Below are 25608 nucleotides of genomic sequence, written 5' to 3' on the forward strand. Positions count from 1 at the left end.
TCGTGATGGAGGTATTTTCCAAAACAAGCGAAAAAAATTCTGAAACTTAGATGTATTGCGCGGTATTCGTTAATACGTCTCAAATTCAAAAATCCTTTATGGATGGTACGTTAGTCAACTTTTTTTCTCAGTTTTTTGTTAAATTCTCAAAGTAAATATAATAAAGCATAACATATAAAAAAAAACGTGATGGAGGTATTTTCCAAAACAAGAGAAAAAAATTCTGAAACTTAGATGTATTGCGGGCTATTCGGTAATACGTCTTAAATTCAAAAATCCTTTATGGATGGTACGTTAGTCAACTTTTTTTCTCAGTTTTTTGTTAAATTCTCAAGGTAAATGTAATAAAGCATAACATATAAAAAAATCGTGATGGAGGTATTTTCCAAAACAAGCGAAAAAAAATTCTGAAACTTAGATGTATTGCGCGGTATTCGTTAATACGTCTCAAATTCAAAAATCCTTTATGGATGGTACGTTAGTCAACTTTTTTTCTCAGTTTTTTGTTAAATTCTCAAAGTAAATGTAATAAAGCATAACATATAAAAAAATCGTGATGGAGGTATTTTCCAAAACAAGCGAAAAAAATTCTGAAACTTAGATGTATTGCGCGGTATTCGTTAATACGTCTCAAATTCAAAAATCCTTTCTGGATGGTACGTTAGTCAACTTTTTTTCTCAGTTTTTTGTTAAATTCTCAAAGTAAATGTAATAAAGCATAACATATAAAAAAATCGTGATAGAGGTATTTTCCAAAACAAGCGAAAAAAATTCTGAAACTTAGATGTATTGCGCGGTATTCGTTAATACGTCTCAAATTCAAAAATCCTTTATGGATGGTACGTTAGTCAACTTTTTTTCTCAGTTTTTTGTTAAATTCTCAAAGTAAATATAATAAAATATAAGAATTTAACAAAAAACTGAGAAAAAAAGTTGACTAACGATCCATCCATAAAGGATTTTTGAATTTGAGACGTATTACCGAATAGCCCGCAATACATCTAAGTTTCAGAATTTCTTTCTCTTGTTTTGGAAAATACCTCCATCACGTTTTTTTTATATGTTATGCTTTATTATATTTACTTTGAGAATTTAACAAAAAACTGAGAAAAAAAGTTGACTAACGTACCATCCATAAAGGATTTTTGAATTTGAGACGTATTAACGAATACCGCGCAATACATCTAAGTTTCAGAATTTTTTTCTCTTGTTTTGGAAAATACCTCCATCACGATTTTTTTATATGTTATGCTTAATTATGTTTACTTTGAGAATTTAACAAAAAACTGAGAAAAAAAGTTGACTAACGATCCATCCATAAAGGATTTTTGAATTTGAGACGTATTAACGAATATCGCGCAATACATCTAAGTTTCAGAATTTTTTTCGCTTGTTTTGAAAAATACCTCCATCACGATTTTTTTATATGTTATGCTTTATTATATTTACTTTGAGAATTTAACAAAAAACTGAGAAAAAAAGTTGAATAACGTACCATCCATAAAGGATTTTTGAATTTGAGACGTATTAACGAATAGCGCGCAATACAGCTAAGTTTCAGAATTTTTTTCGCTTGTTTTGGAAAATACCTCCATCACGATTTTTTTATATGTTATGCTTTATTATATTTACTTTGAGAATTTACGAAAAAACTGAGAAAAAAAGTTGACTAACGTACCATCCATAAAGGATTTTTGAATTTGAGTGGCATTATCTACTCACCGTCAATACATCGCCCGTTTTAATTTTTTTTCCAAACATATATAACATATATAACATTTTTCTTGTCAATATTATCTGTTTTATTCATTTTTGATAAATTTATACCAAATTTTTGTGAAAATATGAAAAAAAAATTTATGGATGGAATTTATGGCTAAGGTAACACCGGTAATTTTACCCTAAAAATAAAAAAAATGAAATCACGTTTTTCTTAAAATTAAAAGTTACACCACTTTTTTGCTATAAAACATTTTGTTCTCTGTACTCTAGATCAGCGGTTCTCAAACTTTTTGAGTCATGTACCACCTACAGTTCTTTTTATTATTTTTGGTACCACATATACAGGTTGTAACAAAAATACAGGTCATAAATTAAATCACATATTCTGGAACCAAAAATAGTTCGATTGAACCTAACTTACCCTAGTACAAATATGCACACAAAAAAAAGTTACAGCCCTCTGAAGTTACAAAATGAAAATCGATTTTTTCCGATATATCGAACTATTGGAGATTTTTACTGAAAATGGACATGTGGCATGACTATGGCAGGAACATCTTAAAAAGAAATTATAGTGAAATTTGTGCACCCCATAAAAATTTTATGGGGATTTTGTTCCCTTAAACCCCCCCAAACTTTTATGTACGTTCCAATTAAATTATTATTGTGGTACCGTTAGTTAAACACAATGTTTTTGAAACTTTTTTGCCTCTTAGTATTTTTTAGATATACCAGTTTTAATCGAGATGCAGCTTCTTTTTTAATATGTTAACATAACAATTTTATGGAGATTTTGTGCCTTTACACCCCTTAAATGTTTGTGTACGTTCCAATTAAACTATTATTGCGGTACCATTAGTTGAAAACAGTGTCTTTAAAACTTTTTTGCCTCTTAGTATTTTTCCGATAAGGCACCTTTTATCGAGATGTGGCTTCTTTTTTAATATGATTCAAAATATACTTATAAAATCTGTAATTTATAAATAAATTTTCACCCGTGTTGAGCTGCCTCCCCCCCCACTTGCAAAAATTAAAAAACAAATAGCCTTGATTTATGAGCTATTTATGAGCTCTCATATTCCGCAAACTAAAAATTTTGAGCTCGTTCCACTGAGCAGGAATTTAATACCCTAGTGGGGGGGGCTGAGTCAGCCCCCCCACTACTTAAAAATAGGAATATTGAATCGGTTTTTGCGGCAGAATTACGAGCTATTTATGAGCTCTTGAAATTATATAGTTTCGATTTTTGAGCTCATCCCCTTCACCCCCAAACAACCCTTTAATTGATTTAACTTAAGAGAAAGATGCTGAGAAAACTTAAAATATATCGTATTGCGGATATAATTCCTATAGCTTATATACTCTAAGAATAAACTATTAAATCAAGGGCATTTCGATTATTGAGCTGCAACCCCTTCGCAAGAAAACCACCCTATCTTCCCGGCTTAAGAGAAAGTTGTATTTAAAATGCGTTAAACTAATTATTTGGCGACTACATATCATTTAATAATTTATAAGCTTCCAAATTACGCGCATTTAGATCAGTAAATTGCAATTTATTTTGTATAGTGCAGTCACTGAAGGTAAAAATCAACGATTACCTTCAAGTTCGGTGAACCTTCATCGATTTTCACGAAAATTGGTCAGTGGTTAGAGGATACGTCAAGAAACAAAGGTGACATGGTACCACCTTGCGCCTTTACCCTGAGGGTGGATACCGCCCCTCCTCGGGGGTGAAAATTATTTTATAAAAAATAACTGCACAAATCAATAAATGAACAAATTAAAAGCAAAATTTATTATATAAAGTTAATAAAATAAGTCAATACTTTTTAAGTTATTAAAGATCAAAGATTTTAATTATTTGTGAAAAAATGCATGTTTTGAAGAGGTTTTTTGTAAATCACTGAAAAACTGTAAGTTTTTACAAAAAAGTTAATAGTAGTTTAATTCGCATAGCTTATATTCTAAGAATAAACTCTTAAATCACGCAACTTTCGATTACATAGCTACAACCCCTTCGCAAGAAAGCGACCCCATTTTCCCGGCTTAAGAGAGAGTTGTTCTTAAAATAATTTAAATTGATTATTTGGCGACTACATATCGTTTAATAATTTATTAGCTTGCAAAATAAACGCATCTCAATTATTGAATTGCCATTTTCTTTCTATAGTGCAGTCACTGAAGGTAAAAATCAACTATTACCTTCGATTTCGGTAAATCTCCATTTATTTTCACGAATTGACAATAACAACTTGGGGTTTTAGCCTGGGGTATATGTCACCCCTTCTCGGGAGTGAAAATTACTTTATTAAAAATAACCCCACAAATCGAGAGAGGGACAAATTGTAAGCAAAATTTGTTATATAATGTGATTAAAATAAATCAATACTTTTTGAGTTATTAAAGATCAAATATTTTAATTTTTGGAAAGAAAATGCATGCTTTAGAGCGATTTTTCATAAATGACTCAAAAACTGTAAGTTTTTACAAAAAAGTTTTCATCACTAAAATTGAAGCTAATAAAGAATATAATAAATTGCTTACTTGAAAAACCTTTAATGTTAATTTAAAGTAAGTTATTGGTAATTAAATGTATATTTTTTTCCGCGACTGTTCAAATCTAAGGATTCAAGCTTAAATAACGGGAAAAAGATGCATTTTATAACACTTAGGTACTAAATACTTGTCAAAGTACTTAGAAATACCCATCAAAAATAAGATCCAGAAAAAGTTGATAGTATCAAAATCCGCTCACCAATTTTCGTGAAAATGAATGGAGATTTACCGAAATCGAAGGTCATAGTTGATTTTTACCTTCAGTGACTGCACTATAGAAAGAAAATGGCAATTCAATAATTGAGATGCGTATATTTTGCGAGCTCATAAATTATTAAACAATATATAGTCGACAAATAATTAATTTAAATTATTTTAAGTACAACCCTCTCTTAAGCCGGGAATAAGGGATGGTTTTCTTGCGAAGGGGTTGTAGTTCAATAATCGAAAGGCGCGTGATTTTAGAGTTTATTCTTAGAATATAAGCTATACGAATTAAACTACTATTAACTTTTTTGTAAAAACTTACAGTTTTTCAGTGATTTACAAAAAACCTCTTCAAAACATGCATTTTTTTCACAAATAATTAAAATCTTTGATCTTTAATAACTTAAAAAGTATTGACTTATTTTATTAACTTTGTATAATAAATTTTGCTTTTAATTTGTTCTTTTATTGATTTGTGCAGTTATTTTTTATAAAATAATTTTCACCCCCGAGAAGGGGCGGTATCCACCCTCAGGGTAAAGGCGCAAGGTGGTACCATGTCACCTTTGTTTCTTGACGTATCCTCTAACGACTGACCAATTTTCGTGAAAATCGATGAAGGTTCACCGAAATTGAAGGTAATCGTTGATTTTTACCTTCAGTGACTGCACTATACAAAATAAATTGCAATTTACTGATCTAAATGCGCGTAATTTGGAAGCTTATAAATTATTAAATGATATGTAGTCGCCAAATAATTAGTTTAACGCATTTTAAGTACAACTTTCTCTTAAGCCGGGAAGATAGGGTGGTTTTCTTGCGAAGGGGTTGTAGCTCAATAATCGAAATGCCCTTGATTTAATAGTTTATTCTTAGAGTATATAAGCTATAGGAATTATATCCGCAATACGATATATTTTAAGTTTTCTCAGCATCTTTCTCTTAAGTTAAATCAATTAAAGGGTTGTTTGGGGGTGAAGGGGATGAGCTCAAAATTCGAAACTATATAATTTCAAGAGCTCATAAATAGCTCGTAATTCTGCCGCAAAAACCGATTCAATATTCCTATTTTTAAGTAGTGGGGGGGCTGACTCAGCCCCCCCACTAGGGTATTAAATTCCTGCTCAGTGGAACGAGCTCAAAATTTTTCGAGCTCAAAATTTTTAGTTTGCGGAATATGAGAGCTCATAAATAGCTCATAAATCAGGGGTATTTGTTTTTTAATTTTTGCAAGTGGGGGGGGGGGCAGCTCAACACGGGTTAAATTTTCATATTATTATAGGGTCTCTATAATCGTACTTAACAGTATACAAATATGTGGTGGATTTGACAAATATTCAAAATATTTCGATACAAACTAGTTAGAAAAATTACTAAGAGGCAAAAAAGTTTTAAAAACATTGTGTTTAACTAATGGTGCCACAGTGATAATTTAATTGGAACGTACACAAAAGTTTGGGGGGTTTAAAGGAACAAAACCCCCATAAAATTTTTATGAGGTGCAGAATTTTTTTAAATATTTTCCTGTCATAATAATGCCACATGTCCGTTTTTAATAAGAAAACTCAAATAGTTTTCGATATATTGGAAAAAATCGATTTTTATTTTGTAATTTCAAAGGGCTGTAACTTTTTTTTGTGTGCATATTTGTACTAGGGTAAGTTAGGTTCAATCGAACTATTTTTGGTTCCAGAATATGTGATTTAATTTATGACCTGTATTTTTGTTACACCCTGTATTTTTAGAGTGTATTATGAAGACTTACTAAGTACTACTATTTTAATTTTTTTTGTGTTTTGTGTACCACCGCAAGTAATGAATTGTACCACCAGTGGTACATGTACCACAGATTGAGAATCGCTGCTCTAGATTTTAACATAAAATTAATTAAACAGCTAAATTTCAAATTTTGTCACTCAACTTTTGCGATTAAAATATGCAATTCAAGAATCTGCACCTTTTACTTCAAACAATTTATAACTTTCTTTATAGCAAGACAGAAATATTGAAGTAGGTCCCATTGTCTTCAGAAAGGTGAGAAATATATACTATAAAAATTTCAGAAAAAAAAATTACAATGGAACAGAGTTGTAGCAAGTTAAACGCAAAAAAAACGTGATTTTTTTTTTATTTTTAGGGTAAAGTTGCGATTTTGATAATGTTCCCCCACGTAAAATTCAAAACAACCCTAGTTTTCGTTTTCAGCACCATCAAAAATATAAAGTATGACCAAAATTAGTATCAGTATCTCGAGAAATAAGCTTTTTTTGGGGTGTGCCGCTCGTCTATAAAGTCACATAACATTTTTCCTATTGCATATTTTAAATTAAATTTTTTTGGAAAACTTCTTCATGAATTATATTTTATTTCTGTGTTAGTTAAAATTATAAACTAAAAAGTTTGTCACTTAACTTTTTTAAGTAAACATGAAACTAACGAAATCTGACGGCAAAATGTTTAAAAATTAACAACTTCTCTTTTACTGTGTTTAATCATTTTGGACAAATCTGATTTTTATCTAAATGCTTCAAAGATAACACAGTAAAATTTTCAAAAGGAAATATTTACAGCGACCAAAAATACAGTGAGTTAAAATTGAAAAATCATCAAAATTGATTTTTCGCATTTTTGCATAAAATTTGATTTTTGAACATGTTCCACTAATTCTAGAAAAAAATAAACTCCATATTCGGATTCAGAGACCTCGAAAACATAAGGAATGACGAAAATTTGTCATTCACCTTAAAGTTTATTTTTGTGGTCGGTAAAACGTAATTTTAGGAGTTGCTGCCGGTCACCAACCGCGCCCACTATTCAGTCCGTCGACTACGCCCGCTATTTACTTTAGTCGGAACGCAAAATACTCTGTTTATAACGCTCCTATTTAAACAATTTTTAACATTTTTTCTTGCTAAAAACTTTGTTAAAAACTTTGACTTTTCTTATAAAAGATTGGTTAATTTCAGCTCTTAGTGTTGTTAATTAACGTAACAGTGATTTTTTCAAAAAAAAAAAGGGGCCATCTCAGACCCCAAGGGTCGTAGGACCTAAAATTTTTTTTTAAAAGTTGTGTATTTTAACCAGCTTTCCGTATTTTTTATTGCCATTTAATTTGATCTAATTTCTACGAAATTATTGTAATTGTTTATAAGCTTAAAAACTGCTATTTATTAACAAATAATTTTGTGTACGTATATGTAATTTTTTTTACTTTTTTTTCATAGGCTGTTAGCATACATCTTAACCAAGGAAATGAGCACCGGATTATTGAGATACATTCAGCCATATTAACTGGACCAGCCTCAGAAATTAGCTCGTTTTTCAAAAAATTTTATAAACAAATTCAATTTTGCGAAAACTATTTAACAGATCTGGACCATTTTTTGCACACAATTCAAACACCATAATGCCCTCAATTTTAGGTATATTAAAACATATTTTAATAAACAATAAAATTGTTATTAACAATATTCAAAAACAGTGATTTTGTCATCCATTTTGCAATAACTTTTTTGTTTTTTAACCGATTTTCATTTAGTGTATCTCATTCGATGTATCTTTTTTTTCTGAAAAAGTTACCTGTGGACGCCAAATTTCTAAATAAACAAATTTTTAAGTTATGAGCAAAAAACTAAGTTTGAAGTTTTGATTGTTTATTTAAAAAATGTTCCACTAAAAAATTGATGAATCCCAAGATGGTAGTCTTTTTGTAATATCTCATACTACACATTTCAACTGTCAAACCTCGTCTTTTCCGTTATGTCTAGTAAAAACCTAACTTGATTGGCCTATATCCTCTAATTTGCATATTGACTTTATTTGTAATAAGGTTCTTAGGCAGCTAGGGTTTATTAAGAGGCATACAAGAGATTTTCATAACATTTCTTCGCTGAGAATTTTATACTGTGATCTGGTCTCCCTTTGTCCAATCCTCTGTTCAAAAGTTAGAATTCTGTTCTAACTGTACACTGTGCCTTTAAATTACACATACCTTATTCATATTTATGCACTGTGCCTTTAAATTACACAGACCTTATTCATATTCTGATATGATGAGATACTTAGAACTTGATCCTCTGTCTACTAGACAAGTTAATTTCGATCTCATCTTCATTTTTAAATTGGTTAACGGAATGATACATTCACCTGAACTGCTTCAATTGGTTTGTTTCCACATTCCTTCCCGTGTCCTTCGTGAGAATCCTTCGTGAGAATACACTATTTCATATTCCTTTTCGTCGAACTATTCTTGCGTCGAACTTATTCTGTGAATATAGGTCTGGTCAGACTTCTTATTCATGCTAATCGGTTGCCTCATGAGACAGATTTTTTTAACTTGTCCTTAAGTGCCTTTAAACAATCTCTGAAGCGTTAAATTTAATGTAATTCTATATACATATTTATTTTATGATTTTGTATTTTATTTAGTATTTGTTTGTAATGTTATAAATGTTGCTTAATTGTATATTTTTTGTCAATGAGCTTGCCCCGTTTATTAACAATAAATAATAGAATAGAAAATATTCTTTTTTCTCTCTACATCACATATGGCCAACCCATGGCACACATGCCAATCCATAGCCACTTAGGAATGACATGCAAGGAAAAATAAAAGATTTTAATTTTATACTATGTCACTGACTCGTGCTATAGAGCAGTGAACATTGCCAATCATTGGCATTAACACTTTGGCTGCGTTTAGAGATATTTTTAAACTGACTTTGGGTGCGTTACGAGGCATGTATGTCCCGTATACCCCATTTCCTGTCGTTCAGATGGCTTAGTGGACTGAGGCGCTCGATTGGCAACTCTAGTGGATTTACGATCGAGGTTAGATCCTGGCCTGGACATTGAAAAATAAAAAGGCCAATGTCGAAGTATAAAATTCTACAGAATCTACGACTTGGTTTCGAATAAGCAAGGTATCTGATCGGACGAAGCCGCTTGCGGCTTGGTGATACTCCTCCATAGATCCGGAAGGGCGTTGACGCCTAATAATGGTGTATATTGTTGTAATCTTATTTATTTATATGTGATGATATTCTTATATGTAATTTAATTTAATTAATGCATTAATGATAATCTAATTAATCAACCAGATCACATATCAATATGTTTTCAATCTCAGGGCGAATTATAAAATTACTTACTTACTTTCGTGACTTCTAAGTATTTCTCAGTGGTTCCTAATCGGGATAGGAAAAAATAAAATAATACACACATATGGATTACAATTATAAATCAAAATTTTGTTTATTTTTTATAAATGGCAATTACTGCTTAATATTTGTTAGATCTTATATTTCTTTACTACAAACATTTAAAAATGGGAATCTTATTTCCTTTTGGTTTCCAATTTAAAACTTTTATTAATAATGAAACTATTAGGATTTATTAGCAACAAATTGATTTAAGTTTGATGAAAATCTTCTGATATTAGCGATTATGTTCTTCAATTTTTAATGTGGTATTTAATACAAAAACCCATACATTTATGTCTTGACAAATGAGACTGACCTTTATCTGGTGAACTGCGAATGTCCTCACACAAAACCCGTTTCCTCCTACCCTTGGTTGCGATGAAAAACTCGTCCTGGCCTCCAGTAATGTTCTCCTTTGAAAACTACCTCGTATCGCTCTCGTTCCTGCTTTTCTCGTGATGCTTTTTGTGTTCTACCTTTTTCGAACCACTGCAATCAGCCACCGGGACACTCTTTGCTCAAGGAGATTATTTTCTCTCGACTCGGCCTACCTCTCGTTCCGATGGGTACTCAACACTCACGGAAATATACCGGCGTTTTCACTCTTCGTACACTACCGTCTACCCCTGGACTTCGCCTCTCCACCTCAAAACATTCTGATGTCTCACCCTCATTCATTTTCCTACTTTCTCAATATCCCCTCCTGATTCAAAAATTAACATTCCACCACAAATTTTAATTCGCCGTATTCCTCAATACTAACTTTTAATCTTTCTAAATATGTTTAATGGATTTCAAGAAAAAATAATCATTTCCCAATTTAAACTTACTTTCTACTTTTTACAAAACTTAATGACCTATTATCTATTTCACTGAGTCTTATTTAGCGTAGGCTAATTATCGAATCTTCCGCGAAACACTATAATGGTCCGCGTCACTCAACTTGTTTATCTTAGGCGCATTGTTACCGAGTTTCATACGCTTCTTCGAATCACTTTCTTAAAACTAAATATAATAATTTGTTGTATACAGGTTGTTCTAAATTTACATGCCCGTGGTTGAGAAAATTGAAGATTTTTTTATATTAATTTGAATTTTGCTTATAATTATAAAATTTTAATTCTCATATCAAATAGAAATATAACAATATATACACACCCCATTTGCCACTGTGCGTTACGAGAAAGTCGACGCAGCCAACCGTTAATCTAATACGAGGTCCATTTGTCTCGTAACGCAGCCATAGATTATCCTCCTCCTCCTAAGTGCCTTCTCTATTGAGGTTGGCGATCAATATGGCAAATTTCTCTCCGTTCTGGGCTTGATAGATTATACTACATAGATTATTGTAAATACCAAGCATGAATAGCGTATACAGGGTGTTTCATTAATAATTGTCCATATAGTAACTGGAGAAACCTTAGCACAAAATACGAAGATTTAACCTAAAACACTTAAATAAAATATGGTTCCTTACTGAGTTACAGGGTGTTTTATCTAAAAATTTAAAAATTATTTTTGCTCAGCATTTTAAAACTACTCGACGTATCCTTTTCATACGCGGCAGGAAGTATAGGTACTGTACAAACTACTAAATTATGTTGAACAAACGTTTCTGGCTATTATCAGAGGCGTACGACGGGGTAAAGTGAATGGTTGACCCTTTCCAAATTCTACGCCACTGGCGAAATTGCTATTTTAGTTCAATTTTTGGATTTTCCAATACTTTCTATGAAAATAATATACTCTTCATTCGTAACGATAAAGTCATTAGTTTTCGAGATCTTTGAAGTTAAAAATGAAACGACACAGTTATTTTGATTAATGTATTGTGTCGCTTAATTTTTAATTTCTAATATCTCGAAAACTAATCATTTTATCGTTACGAATGAAGAGTATATTATTTACATAAAAAGTATTGGAAAATCAAAAAATTACACTAAAATAGCAATTTCGTCAGTGGCGTAGAATTTGGGAAGGGTCAACCAGCCACTATCCCCTGTCGTACGCCTCTGGTAGTAGCTAGAAACGTTTATTTGTCTTAATTTAGTAGGGTGTACAGTACCTACACTTTCTGCCAAGTATGATAAGGATACGCCAGATATTCTTAAAGTACTGGGTACAAATAATTTTTAAATTTTAATCATATGAATCATATAAATAAATGAATCAAAATAACTGTGCCGTTTCATATTTAACTTCAAATATCTCGAAAACTACTGACTTTATCGTTACCAATGAAGAGTATATTATTTACGTAGAAAGTATTGGTAAATCGAAAAATGACACTAAATTAGTAATTTCTCCAGTGGCGTAGAATTTGACAAGGGTCAACCATTCACCATCCCCTGTCGTACGCCTCTGATAGTAGCTAGAAACGTTTGTTTATCATAATTTCGTTGAATGTACAGTACCCACACTTTCTGCCAAGTATGAAAAGGATATGTCGAATAGTTTTAAAATGCTGAGCAAAAATATTTTTAAAATTTTTAGATAAAACACCCTGTAACTCAGTAAGGAACCACATTGTATTTAAGTGTTTTAGGTTAAATCTTCGTATTTTGGGCTAAGGTTTCTCCAGTTACTATATGGACAATTATTAATGAAACACCCTGTATAGCATGAATAAAATATTTTGGAGATATTTTTTTTAATAATATTTTCGATAATTATTAAACAATACAGATTATATTATTCTTTTTCAGTTGGACGACTTGCTTGAAAAGCGCAACACTCAACTTGATGCAGTAATTGAATTCAGGATTGATGACAATCTTCTCTTCAGAAGAATTACTGGTCGTCTGATTCACTCTGCAAGTGGAAGATCATATCATGAAGAGTTCAAACCTCCTAAGATTCCAATGACTGATGATGTTACAGGTGAACCATTAATCAGAAGATCTGATGACAACATTGAGGCTCTTAAAAAGCGTTTAGCCACTTATCACACCCAAACCAAACCTCTTGTTGATTACTACCAAATAAGACATATTCATCATCATGTAAATGCAGCACAGGCAGCCGATGCCATATTCGCTAACATCGACTCCATTTTCCAAGGCAAAAGAGCTCATAAACTGTAAAAATTCAGTTATGTTCTGTTCCTTTTCATGCATTTTATACAGGTCCAGTTAGGTTTTGTCTATATTTTTGTAATTCTTTGTAAATTTTGGTAAATAATTTATTTTTCTAATCATCTGTAAATTTTAGCCACAATTTTACCAAAAAAAAAATGATTTTATTAACGTTTCGAAGCCCAAATCGGGTTTCGTTGTCAAAATACAAATGTGGCTTATTTCCCATTGAAAATTGTGGATTATAAAAATACAAGGAAATAAAGCTTCAGAACAACATTTGGTAAATAAGTTATACATATTTCTAATCTATAGATATATTTGAAAATGGATGCCTCATTATTGAAATGTTATTAGAATTTAAATAAAATCAGATCATTTAAAAAGGTTTTCTTGATATTTCATTTAAACACAACAATGGTTGAGTCGTTATTTGTTCAGCAAAGAAAAAAATTATATGAAAGACTACAAATGTATATTCATTTTTCAGAACAAACAGTCCCTGAATATACAGATTTATACAGAATATACTGATACTAAAATCACATCGAGTACCTATCAATACATATCAGAAAGCATTCTAACAGCAAAAATTGAGAAGAAAGGCCTGAACATCATCAGTATACAAAAAAAATTTAACGACGAAACATTTAACGACGAATTACAAGTAGTAGAACAAGTCAGAGAGAAGTTGATTATACTGGGGGATGTTAAAGCTCAAATAGGTAACCAGACAACACCCAGAATTAAGCAAAGATGTTACAACAATGCTAAAAACGAATATGAAGAATTGATGATAAACTGTACGAACAAAACCTACGTTTTACTTTATCGTACTACACAGTAGATAAAGTTATATGATCGTGCAGAAAAAAACATTCAGATTTCACTTTTTCTCGGCGTTTTGAGTCACCCTGAGTGTAAAAAGCAGAAAAAAACATGTCGGAAATATGTACGTCGTAGGTATGTAGTATGTCGTCACCGCCCAGCAAAAGCTACTGGACCAATTTCAATGAAATTCGGTGTAAGTTTAAAAGAATTTTGTCGAGAAACTAAGCTTTTAAAATAAATCTCTCAAAGGGGAGCCGAAATAGGGGTGTTATTTAGGGCCCATTTTTGCAAATTTTGACCTAAATGACTGAAACTTGGTGAAAAGTTAGCTCACCGAGAGGCGAATAGAAATACAGAATTTGACATTTCAACATTCAAAATAGTGGCCAATATGACCGACCGCCCACCAGGCACATTTCCTTGCCTATCTAAAAACTTATTTAAGGTAAGTTTAATTTGAAAAGTTCGTTATATAGTCTAAAGATGGGGCTATAAGGAAAATATAGTTTTTCAGAAAAAGTTATGGGTTGCATATTTAGGGCGCCAAAATTTGACATAGCTTTGAAATTTTCTCAAAAATGGCTTCAAGGAATTTGTTTATTTTTTGATATATGATGTCCTATCGGGTAATTGAATGCCATTAGTCAGATTTCTTAGTGCCCGTAACTACCTCTGTAATAGAAACTAAAATTTGAAATTTGGCAGACATATATGGTACTTTATTATCTATTATCACATTAAATTTGACCAAGCTTCCGTTTTAACCGGAAATGAAAAAAAATCAATTTTTTACGCAGGCCCTGTGTATATTTACATATTTTGAGAGAATACAAAATTACCTTTCCAATGACACAATAACAACTCGTTACTGTAACTTAAAAACTCGAAAAGTTACAGTAAATACGAGTTTTGCAATAATCTCATGTATACGCTGTATAAGCGCGATCAAGTAGCCCATAGAGAATGAAATGCAAATATTATGTAAACTATTAATTTCTCAGAAAAAATGAACTAATTTGAAATGAAAGTATGACTAATATTCTATTGATTTATGCAATAATATATAGGGTGTTCCGTGTTCCCCAAAACATGGGAACATTTTCTCAAAATCTATTGAAAATTTTACAAAAATATTTTTATAAAAGTTGCAGGAATTAATGATGCGCAGAACCATAAAATATTTTCAAGTATACTAAGTCTAAAATATTAAAATACCGAGCAACTTTGTTATTTTTTATACAATACATACCATTATTTAGTACGATAACGATAATAGATCGGTACGATAAAGTTCTCGGGCGGCTCTTCCGTTCAGCGTTTTTTCGAGTTTATACGATTCGTCAAGAGAAAAGCAATTGCAGGAACGCTACAGTTCGTCAAAAATAACAAAATAATACGTATCCATTACGTTGGGGCTCTGTGTAAGCTTGAATGGTATCCTATATCCGTACACTGTCATATGAATGTGTCTTCCACTATAGTAAATTTATACGAGTAGTAATGGTGTCATGTATATCATGCCAACGACCGCAAAGGCCTCGTTCTCATGACAAGCGCTTAACGCGCGATTACAACTACATCATTAAAACGAGTGTTAGCATGTGAACGGCCTCAAGTAAAATGTACACTAAGCATCAAAATTAACGCACCACCTTAAAAATGTGACATTTTTGATGTCTTGTATTTCCTAAACCTGTTGTCCGATTTAAGTGATTTTTTAATATGTTATAGCTTTATTTTTCACGAATATTGGTGTAATAATATTGTTGCTAAACAGATAGGTGTCATTGTATACCGGGTGTAACAATGATAGTGTGTTTTGAAGTTATACTTCTTTACGATCGAGAGTGAAATTTTATAATGCCGGGCGCATGCGCACACAGACAGTACGTAGTTCGTTGCTAATATTTCAAGATATGTATGTATCAGCGCTGTCAGCTCAAATAAGTCATATATCATATAAAAGGATATATTAGTGTTTTTAGTAAATGTATTATTTATTATAATTTTTGTCTTTGGATTTGTCTTCCTCGGAAATAAGATATTTTATAATAATAGCAAGTATATTTAAAGTATTTTTGTATACTTCACTACTTGGTCTAATAAATTTGTCAGTATGTATGAGAAATCTTGTAACCTGTCAAAGCAAAGGGAAATAGCTCAGTGGTAGAGCGTGTGACCGGAGATCAAGAGGTCCCGGGTTCAAATCCCGGACGATTCATATTCTTTTTTTTTATATTTTTGGTATCGTTTTAATAAAAAAAAAATTAAAAGTGGTAGGTAAAGAAAGTTAGTTTAATATTTAAATAAAATACAAATAACCTGTTAAGTATATTAATTTCGTTGAAATCATAATAATAGAAGTGTAACTTCTTACGTGCGTACAAAGTACACACACATTCTTTTTTCCTCAAAGTTTGGAACACCCTGTGGAATATTCTGGCGTATATAAAATATTGAAATTAAAACTCAACTATAGCCTTTCTTACCATTATGCTTTTTGATTCATTCGCTTATGATGGATAATAAAAAAGTACTTTAACAACTAGCAACGTTCTTCATCAATACAGGGTGTTTCTAAATAAGTGCGACAAACTTTAAGAAGTAATTCTGCATGAAAAAATAATGACGGTTTGCTTTATAAACATGTCCGCAAATGCTTCGTTTCCGAGATACGGGATTTTGAATTTTTTCTTACAAACTGACGATTTATTTATTGCTCTAAAACCGGTTAAGATATGCAAATGAAATTTGGTAGGTTTTAAGAGGTAGTTATTACGCGTTTTTTGGCACACAATTAAGAATTTTATATTCACCATTGGCGTGCGAACGGGTAATATGATCGGGTAATATGACATGTATGCACGCCAATGGTGAATATAAAATTCTTAATTGTATGTCAAAAATGGGCAATAACTACATATAAAATTCTTAATTGTATGTCAAAAATGGGCAATAACTACCTCTTAAAACCTACTAAATTTTATTTGCATATCTCAACCGATTTTAGAGCAATAAATAAATCGTCAGTTTGTAGGAAAAAATTCAACATCCCGTATCTCGGTAACGAAGCATTTGCGGACATATATTTATAAAGCAAATGGTCATTATTTTTCATGTAGAATTACCCCTTAAAGTTTGTCGCACTTATTTAGAAACACGCTGCACAGTGTTCAAAATTGGTCAAAACGTGATCGAAACTAAATTTGTTTAAACTGTAAAAGTGATCCGGCTGAAAACTTGGAATATTTGAGGTATTATACCATATAACGAATATATTATAACAGGGGTCGTTTTTTTTTAGTTTTCATCCCTTCATTAGGGGGTGAATTACTTAAAAAATATCGTTATACAGGATGTTTCATTAAGAATGTCCAATTTGATTTGAAGATTTTAGACCTCAAAATATTAGGATTTAACCCAAATCACTTAAATAAAATGTGGCTCGTTACAGAGTTACAGGGTGTTTTATTTAAAAATTTAAAACATATTTTTGCTCATTGGTTTAAAACTATTTGACGTATCCTTTTCATACTTGGCAAAAAGTGTGGGTACTGTACACCCTATAAAATTATGTTAAACAATCGTTTCTGCCTATTACCAGAGGCGTACGACAGGGGACAGTGAATGGTTGAGCCTTCCCAAATTCTACGCTACTGGCGGACATGCCATTTTAGCACAATTTTTCGATTCTACAATACTATCTATGTAAATAACATACACTTCATTCGCAACTATAAAATCTTCGAGATATTTGAAGTTAAACATGCAACGGCACAGATATTTAATTAATGTATTGTGCTGCTTAATTTTAAACTTCAAGTATCTCTATTACCAATGATTTTATCGTTAAGAATGAAGAGTATATTATTCATTATTAATGATAAAATCATAAGTTTTCGAGATATTTTAAAATTAAGCGACACAATACATTATTCAAAATGTCTGTGCCGTTACTTGTTTAAGTTCAAATATCTCGAAAACGAATAATTTTATCGTTAGGTGTGAGGAGTATGTTATTTACACAGCGAGTATTGAAGAATGGAAAAATGGCGCTAAAATGGAAATTCCGCCAGTGGAGTAGGAATTGGAAAGGGTCAACTCCTCACTGTCCCCTATCACGTACGCCTCTGGGACTAACCAGAAACGGATATTTAACATAATTTCATAGGGTGTATAGTACCTACACTGCCTGTCAATTATGAGAAGGATACGTAGAATAGTTTTAAAATACTGAGCATAGTTTTTAAATTTTTAAATAACACCCTCTGTTACTCTGTAAGGAGCCATATTTTATTTAAGTGATTTTGGTTAAATCTTAATATTTCGAGGTCTAGAATCTACAACTCAGACATTGGACATTCGTAATGAAACACCCTGTATATATATTTTTAACAGTGTTATGAGTGGTAACAAATACTCAATACTTTTAGAAAAAAACACAGTATTATTAATGCGTTAATTTTGCTGCTTAGTGTATTAATATACCCGGATTATGCGACAGATTATGACGGAAGCTCGAAAAAAATGAGAAGCGTTGAAAAGCCCTATAACGTATCTGCGCGTAGAGCTAACAATTTTTGATGAATTCGCGCACATTTACATTTACACCAAATCCCAACATTTTTCCCAATCGCGCCTAAAGAAATATAACTTCAATAAATTGTTAATATAGCTATTTATAAAACTAATGTACAATATATTCTCTATTAAGCAAAAACACTACTTCATCAAAACTAAAATCTCTTTTCGCAACCCCAACAAATATCATGTGTTTGACATACATGTAAACGCAAACAATACGTACAAATGCAATTAATTCAGACTAAACGCGCGCAGCGCTCGATGCAATGCGCCATGTACTCAGTTGCGCAGTTTTCCGCAGTTTGTGTTATATATTTTTTTATTCCTTACATTGTAATCTTTCATCTAGTGAAGGATTTAACGTGGCACAAGATGGCACAATAAACGTAATACGCTGTCAAACATTAATTTTATCAAAAATTGTATAGGTTTTTAGACATCCGATTATATCAAAATTATAATCACCTTTCCGTGAAGCTAACTATATCATTTTAATCTTTAAAGTATATATTTTTATCTCCAATAATTACTTTTACATTACCTATCCACATAAATGAAGTAATAATCAAAGTAAAAGGCATATTCTGAGGATTTAAATTTGATGTATAAAATTATATTGAATTTTGTACTTTTGATCATTAATACACCTGGCCCTAACAAACTTAAAAAATCAATTTTTGCTGAAAAGTTGCATCATGAGTAGTACAAACAAACCCCTTAATTTCGGCATTCTCAGATTTATTTTTTTTTGGACTTTCGATCACGTTTCCTTCAATTTTGAACACTGTGCGCTGTATTGATGAATAACATGGCTAGTTGTTAAAGTACCTAAATTTTTATTTTCCCACATAAGCGAATGAATCGAAAAGCAAAATTTTAAGCAAAGGGTACAGTTGAGTTTTAATTTCAATATTTAATATCCGCTAGAATATTCCACACTTTGAGGAAAAACACACTATCATTGTTACACCCGGTATACAATGACACTTAACTGTTTAGCAATAATATTATTACATCGATATTCTTGAAGAATAAAGCTGTAATATCCTAAAAAAATCACTCAAATCGGACAACAGGTTTAGGAAATACAAGACATCAAAAATGTCCCATTTTTAAGGTGGTGCGTTAATTTTGATGCTTAGTGTATGTAGTTGTAATCGAGCGTTATCAAATCGCGCGTTAAGCGCCTGTCATGTTAACGAGCTCAAAGGGTGTTAAGATTTGGTAAGGTGCGATTTTTTTAAAGAATAAACGAGATATAGCAAAATGCTTTATTCAGTATCAAGAGTAAGTAATAAAATACATAATGTAAATAAAGCTCTAACTACAAAAACCAACCTAATCTGAAACCACATATGCTCATAGAAATAGTTGCACACAAAAATACTGAATATAGTGTAGAATGTTGATATGTATACCCCAAAACAACAAGTCTACATATAGTAAATTCTAAAAGGAAAACCGTTTAAAGGAGTCGACTAACGAAAACTTGTATTTTATGTATTTAGTGCTTTTCCACCTTAATTTAATGATTCATTACTTTTATTTTTTAGTCAAAACACTCTTAAAAGCTGAAATCAAGTTTGCATAGCATCTGGATCTGGCCACTGCCATTTTTGGGTAAAGCATCTAAAATCGTCTTTCCAACTTGAATATTAGTTCTATCTACTAGCGTTTAGCATCTACGGGGTGTATAAAATAATAGGTGTCGCCAAATATATAGTATAATATCTCTAACGTGCTATTTACTAAGAGTATAAGTCGTAATAAAGACCTTTCTGCATTCTTCTATATTTTGAACTTAAAAATTATGTAATTATCAAAACAGAAAGTAAAATAGTTAATTACTACAATTATGGATCATATTTCATCACCATTTTGATATTTAGTTGTAAGTTGTAATAATTATTTCAGCAGAGAGCATAAAAAATATTCATTTTTGACTTATAATACCTACTCTTAATATATAGAACGATAAATTTACAAAGTAACATTTAGTTTTTAATAGGGATATTGTAGACCTAGATTTCATATATTAAAGTGATCAAAAAACTCAGAAACAATTTGTTACTTGCCTATAATAAAAAGAGTATTTAGTGATACCTTATTGCAGTTCTTGCGTGGTGAAAGTTTATATTTATTTATAAAATCAATACTTTTTGAAAAAGTGTTAATACGATACAGGATCAATCTTAATAACCCAAAAGTGTATGATAAGTTGATGATGAATCTTTAAAACCAGAAGTGCCATAGTTCCAACAGCAAAAAATATAAAATGTTCATTTTATTTATAATATTTCAGTTACATAATAGATAAAATGTTCTATTGTCACTAAAGGCAAAAACCCGAAAGATGTGGCTTTACTCTATCGACAAAGAAAGGGACCTTTTTGGAAGCGAGTAAACTGCCAGTAAAGGAAATAATTATCTTGGTGGCGGCAACTTTATTACATTTAAAGCCACGAATTTCTAAAGGAAGAGTTAATAATGTGTACCACCTGAATCCTTTCTAAAATGTATTTTATGTCTCTTTGGCACTGCCTCCTTAAATTTTAGTTTACTTAGCGTTTCCATTTCTTCTCGTAATTCTTTAATTTCTGCTTTCATTTGCGTATTTTCTGCTCTTAGTTCACTCATTTCTTTGAGGTATTCACCGAGTTTAATTAATGTTCAGTTTTCATTTCTTTAATTTATTCCAGCACCTCGTCCTTTTTCCTGTTCCTTGTAGTCGCCGTTCGCAAATTTATGGCGCCAGGGGTGGTTTCCCAGTCAATCCATCGGAGAATTTCAGCCCTACCTCAAAAATGCCGATTATTGTTGTTTTGGCTCTTCAAAAATGTATAATAGCCTTGACAAAGACTATTATAAATTTAAAGGACCTGCTTCGGTCTTAAAAGAAAAATCAACCAAAGTATCAACTACTGTTTCAACAAAAATAAAACCAAGTGATACAATATCAGAATAATTAGGACCGAGTTCAGTCACTAACTCACTACTCTCACTCACTAGTGACTACGACTTGTGAAAGTTTTGATTAAATTTAAACAGGGGTATATAAATAAATATTTTGTGAACTTTTGAACAACAGATCATTTTGAAGATATTAAAAATGTTTATATTTTATATAAGAAACGCAATTTAAAGGACCTGCTTCGGTCTTAAAAGAAAAATCAACAAAAGTATCTGTAGTATCGTGAGAAACAGTGTAGACACGGCTTAACACATGTAGACTTGGCTTAACGCATGTGACAGCCGTTGGACACACTGGTTCCCGCACAAATGGGTGCGGCTATGTTTTATAGAAGATAGACTTAACCTTAGTTAGATATTAGATGGTAGTCAACGTTTGTTTTTACATAAATGTAATAAAGTGTTTAACGACAACCTAGAGCCATCTTGTTATTTATTTACTGCTCCTCGATTACATTAGTATCAACTACTGTTTCAAAAAAAAAATAAATAAAACCAAGTGATACAATATCAGAATAATTAGGACCGAGTTCAGTCACTAACTCACTACTCTCACTCACTAGTGACTACCTGACTACGACTTGTAAAAGTTTTGATTAAATTAAAACAGGGGTATATAAATAAATATTTTGTGAACTTTTGAACAACAGATCATTTTGAAGATATTAAAAATGTTTATATTTTATTATAAGAAACGCAATTTAAAGCACCTGCTTCGGTCTTAAAAGAAAAATCAACAAAAGTATCAACTACTGTTTCAAAAAAAAAATAAATAAAACCAAGTGATACAATATCAGAATAATTAGGACCGAGTTCAGTCACTAACTCACTACTCTCACTCACTAGTGACTACCTGACTACGACTTGTGAAAGTTTTGATTAAATTTAAACAGGGGTATATAAATAAATATTTTGTGAACATTTGAACAACAGATCATTTTGAAGATATTAGAAATGTTTATATTTTATATAAGAGCGCCAGCATATGGCTCAATTTACTAATAATAGTAACATTACCTCCAAAATCCGATTTTTCATCTTCTCAAAAAAACCTTTGGATTGGCGAATAGGCGAATGCTGATTACGCAAAACAACTGAAAATAGTTTAGGACACGAAAAAGAAAGGGACCTTCTTGGAAGCGAGTAAACTGCCAGTAAAGGAAATAATTATCTTGGCAACTTTCTTACATTTAAAGCCACGGATTTGGCTTTGGACTCTGGAGGGAAATTTGGACCACCATTCCCAAGTATGGAATAAGGAAAGACCATTTTGTGGGTTATCTTGAAAAATTTTACTTCAAAAGAAGATTTTCTGATCGGAAGAAGAGGATGCATGCATTCTTTACCGCTGTCGCATCGTTATATCCATACCCACCAAGTTATTAGGATTGCATCCATCTGTTTAACTTAAGTAATTTTCATTAAATTTTTAGATCTTTTAAAGGTTGAAACTGGCAACACGGTCAAATGTAACGAAAAACTTCTTGGCGCATGTCCGACATATCGCACTTCCGTTCAAAGAGTGTCATAAGTCAAAAATGAAAAGTTTCGAGAAAACGACGTTTAAAGTTTGTCCTACAACATTTTCGGGTTTAATTCAAAAACTATTAAAATTAGAATAACTATTTTAGTCAGTTGCAATGGTTTTTGAAGCTGTATAAAATAGCGTATTAAGTATATTAAAAATATTTAAAAAAATCATTTTCTTTTTGAGTTGTGACACTATACAGATAAAATAACGAAAAATTTACGAAATATTATTTATCAAAAGTGACACTTGCAGTACAGAATATAATATTATTATTGTCTGGTTAACAGACTTATACCTTTTAATGATGTAACTTTAAATACAAGTAACAACATTAAACACAAAATACTGCAAAATGAAAGATAAATAAGTGATAAATGTTGAGCACATACGCAGATTGTTTTGAATAAATTAATCACATATACTGTAACTCGACAAACGATGCTTAATACACATCTTCGATGTGCAAATGCCTTGCACAAGTCGATATGTGTCACTGTTTGTGTTCGGTGCGTCGTTGATTTTGGCTAATCGTATAATGACACTAGTGTCATCTAACGATAAATACTTGACCCATAGACGTGACACTTTGTAAGATACGAGTTTATAGTTTTATTAAACTGTTGGTGCAATCAAACCGATTTTAAAATTTTTTGAGTTATGACAACTATTTGAGCGGAGGTGCGATATTGTTTTGGAATATTAAAAACTTGATTGTTCTAACCAATATTGCGTATTTTTTGTAAAAATCAGTGATATTTATTATGATTAACGATTTTATAAATAAATATAAAATATTACCGGGGTGTATATTTGGCAATACACTAGTCTTTATACGAGCTATACAAAATAACTAATCATTTTTCAAGTTAGAAATGTGTCAACTTGCAGTTGTTATATCGTTTGTCGACCTCTCGGGCATATTCTTATATAGTCTGTTCCAACGAAAATTTGACCCCCCCCCCCCCCCCAGAAACTCAGAAACCAAGAGCTTCTTCAAAATTTAAAAAACACGTCAATTTATAATAGGAAGGGGACGAATTTTCATGCAAACTTCATGCCCTCAAATGTAACCCCCTACTGCCCCGCATCAACCCCCAGCTTTTTTTAATAGCAAGGCACACCATTTGAAAGGTAATTTTTTTTCTCTACATGCCACTCTATTTTTTTTAATTAAGTAATAAGTTTGAAGATAATTCTGGACTTAACAAATGTATTATAAATTAGTTAAATCCAAAATTGTCTTTTAAGTTATTCCGCAAATAAAAAAAATAGCTGGTCGTGTAGAGAAAAAAAATACCTTTCAAATGATGTGCAACTCGACAACACTTGCTATTTTAAAAAACTGGGGGGCAGTAGGGGGTTACATCTGAGGGCATGAATTTTGCATGAACATTCGTCCCTCTTCCAATACAAATTGACGTGATTTTTAAATTGTGAAGAAACTCTTGGTTTCTCAGTTTCTGGGAGGGGGTCATATTTTCGTTAGAACACACTGTATTTAACACTTGATGAAACTACGGACTTACTATGTACTGTTCAAATGTTAAATGAACTTGAACATGCCTCTAATCAGACTTTATATTAATACGAATCTATAGGTACATAGAAAATGTCACAGAATAATCAGGCAAATAATAGTTAACATCTGGTTAATATATTAATGGATAAAGGTTTACGTTTACACAGACTCAGTTGGGCTTTGGAATTCAGAAAGAGCGTGAATTGGATTTTGAACTTTCTTTTGTGAGCCTTTGCGTACTTTGGCACGAACTTCTTCGGGTTTCTCTGGTCTGACTAACGGCTTCTTCTCTGGCGCTTTCATCTTCCAGACAACAATCGGCGACTGAAATAGAATATATCATTAGCTCTAATGAAATCTACGATTTTAAACAAAATGTTTGTGTAACTTGTGCTAGGCCTATGACAATAGAAAATAATTTTTTAAGGTTTTCCGTTGGTGTGGTGTTGACCGAATCAATTAAAAATAAGTGTAACAACGAACAGTAATATATTTATTTATTGGGTAAACAAGCGTGCTTCGTTTATTATCTCATAAGGGTTTGTTAGCGAGGGTACGTCTGACTCGTTCGCCTGCTGTGTCGATAATGCCAGACCACAACACTCTATTATGTCATGATGCTTGCGGTTTTACAATATGGCTAGAAAGGCAATAAATTACTAACATCTGCGTTTTAAAAGATGAGAACCTTTCTGTATTTTAAGAAGCTGACATAAAGAGCGTGGCAATCTGGCCTCGAAATCTATTAGTGTTTCCTTGAAAAAAAAAAACATTAATTTTATACAATCTGCTTAGGGATAGTTTCTTAACTTAACGGCCCTTGTTAGCATATGGTTTGTATATTAAATGTGAATTTTAAATGACTAATGTTATTTCGTTTTGAGAAGTTAGTAAAAATTTAACAAAAATAGTAATTAAAGCGTATCGCAAAAAAAAATTAAAGGTATGTATGCAAAATACAACACATGAGGAGGAAGAAATTGATAAATTTTATGATGACACCACATAGCAATGGAAGACAAAAATATAAAAACAACAATCATTATGGGAGATTTTAACGTAAAAATCGGAAAGAAAATGGAAGATTCAGAAAACAAAATAGGAAACTATGGATTTGGATCAAGGAATATTAGGAGTGAAAGACTACTAGAATATTTAGAACAAGAAAACCTTCATGCAATAAATAAATACTTTAATAAGAAGCCAAACCGAAAATGGACATTGTCTCCCCAAATGGGGTGACAAAAGATGAAATAGACTACTTCCTCTGCCAAAATAAAAAAATCTTCGAAGACGTAACTGCACTTAAATTCTCAACTGGCAGCGACCACCGCATACTACGAGCAAAAATAGAAATAAATAGAGACGCAGAAAGCCAGAAGAAAACCAACGGCTATTGACCATAACAGA

The 25608-nt window shown here is 31.6% G+C and overlaps 2 protein-coding genes across 3 annotated transcripts in view; one reads left to right on the top strand and one right to left on the bottom strand.

Annotated features, from left to right (window-relative positions):
- LOC126878497 (adenylate kinase) overlaps window positions 1-13153 on the top strand; it is a 42304-nt gene extending 29151 nt beyond the window's left edge. Inside the window, exon 3 of the mRNA XM_050641247.1 lies at window positions 12395-13153. Coding sequence (XP_050497204.1) covers window positions 12395-12772 — 378 coding nt within the window. The 3' untranslated portion in view covers window positions 12773-13153. The remainder of the gene's footprint in view (window positions 1-12394) is intronic.
- A 6282-nt stretch (window positions 13154-19435) lies between these two features.
- LOC126878496 (catenin alpha) overlaps window positions 19436-25608 on the bottom strand; it is a 94540-nt gene continuing 88367 nt past the window's right edge. The window contains exons 12-13 of one of the 2 annotated variants that reach the window (XR_007695680.1): window positions 22010-24522; window positions 19436-21718 (exon numbers count right to left, since the gene is read on the bottom strand). Coding sequence is in view for 1 of the 2 variants with exons in the window: in XM_050641246.1 (XP_050497203.1) it covers window positions 24358-24522 (165 nt within the window). In the remaining variant the exon portion in view is untranslated. Of the gene's footprint in view, window positions 24523-25608 lie in introns of both variants that reach the window. The other variant, XM_050641246.1, reaches the window with a different exon arrangement.

The sequence above is a fragment of the Diabrotica virgifera genome, chromosome 10 (assembly GCF_917563875.1).
Source record: "Diabrotica virgifera virgifera chromosome 10, PGI_DIABVI_V3a".
Taxonomy (NCBI): domain Eukaryota; kingdom Metazoa; phylum Arthropoda; class Insecta; order Coleoptera; family Chrysomelidae; genus Diabrotica; species Diabrotica virgifera.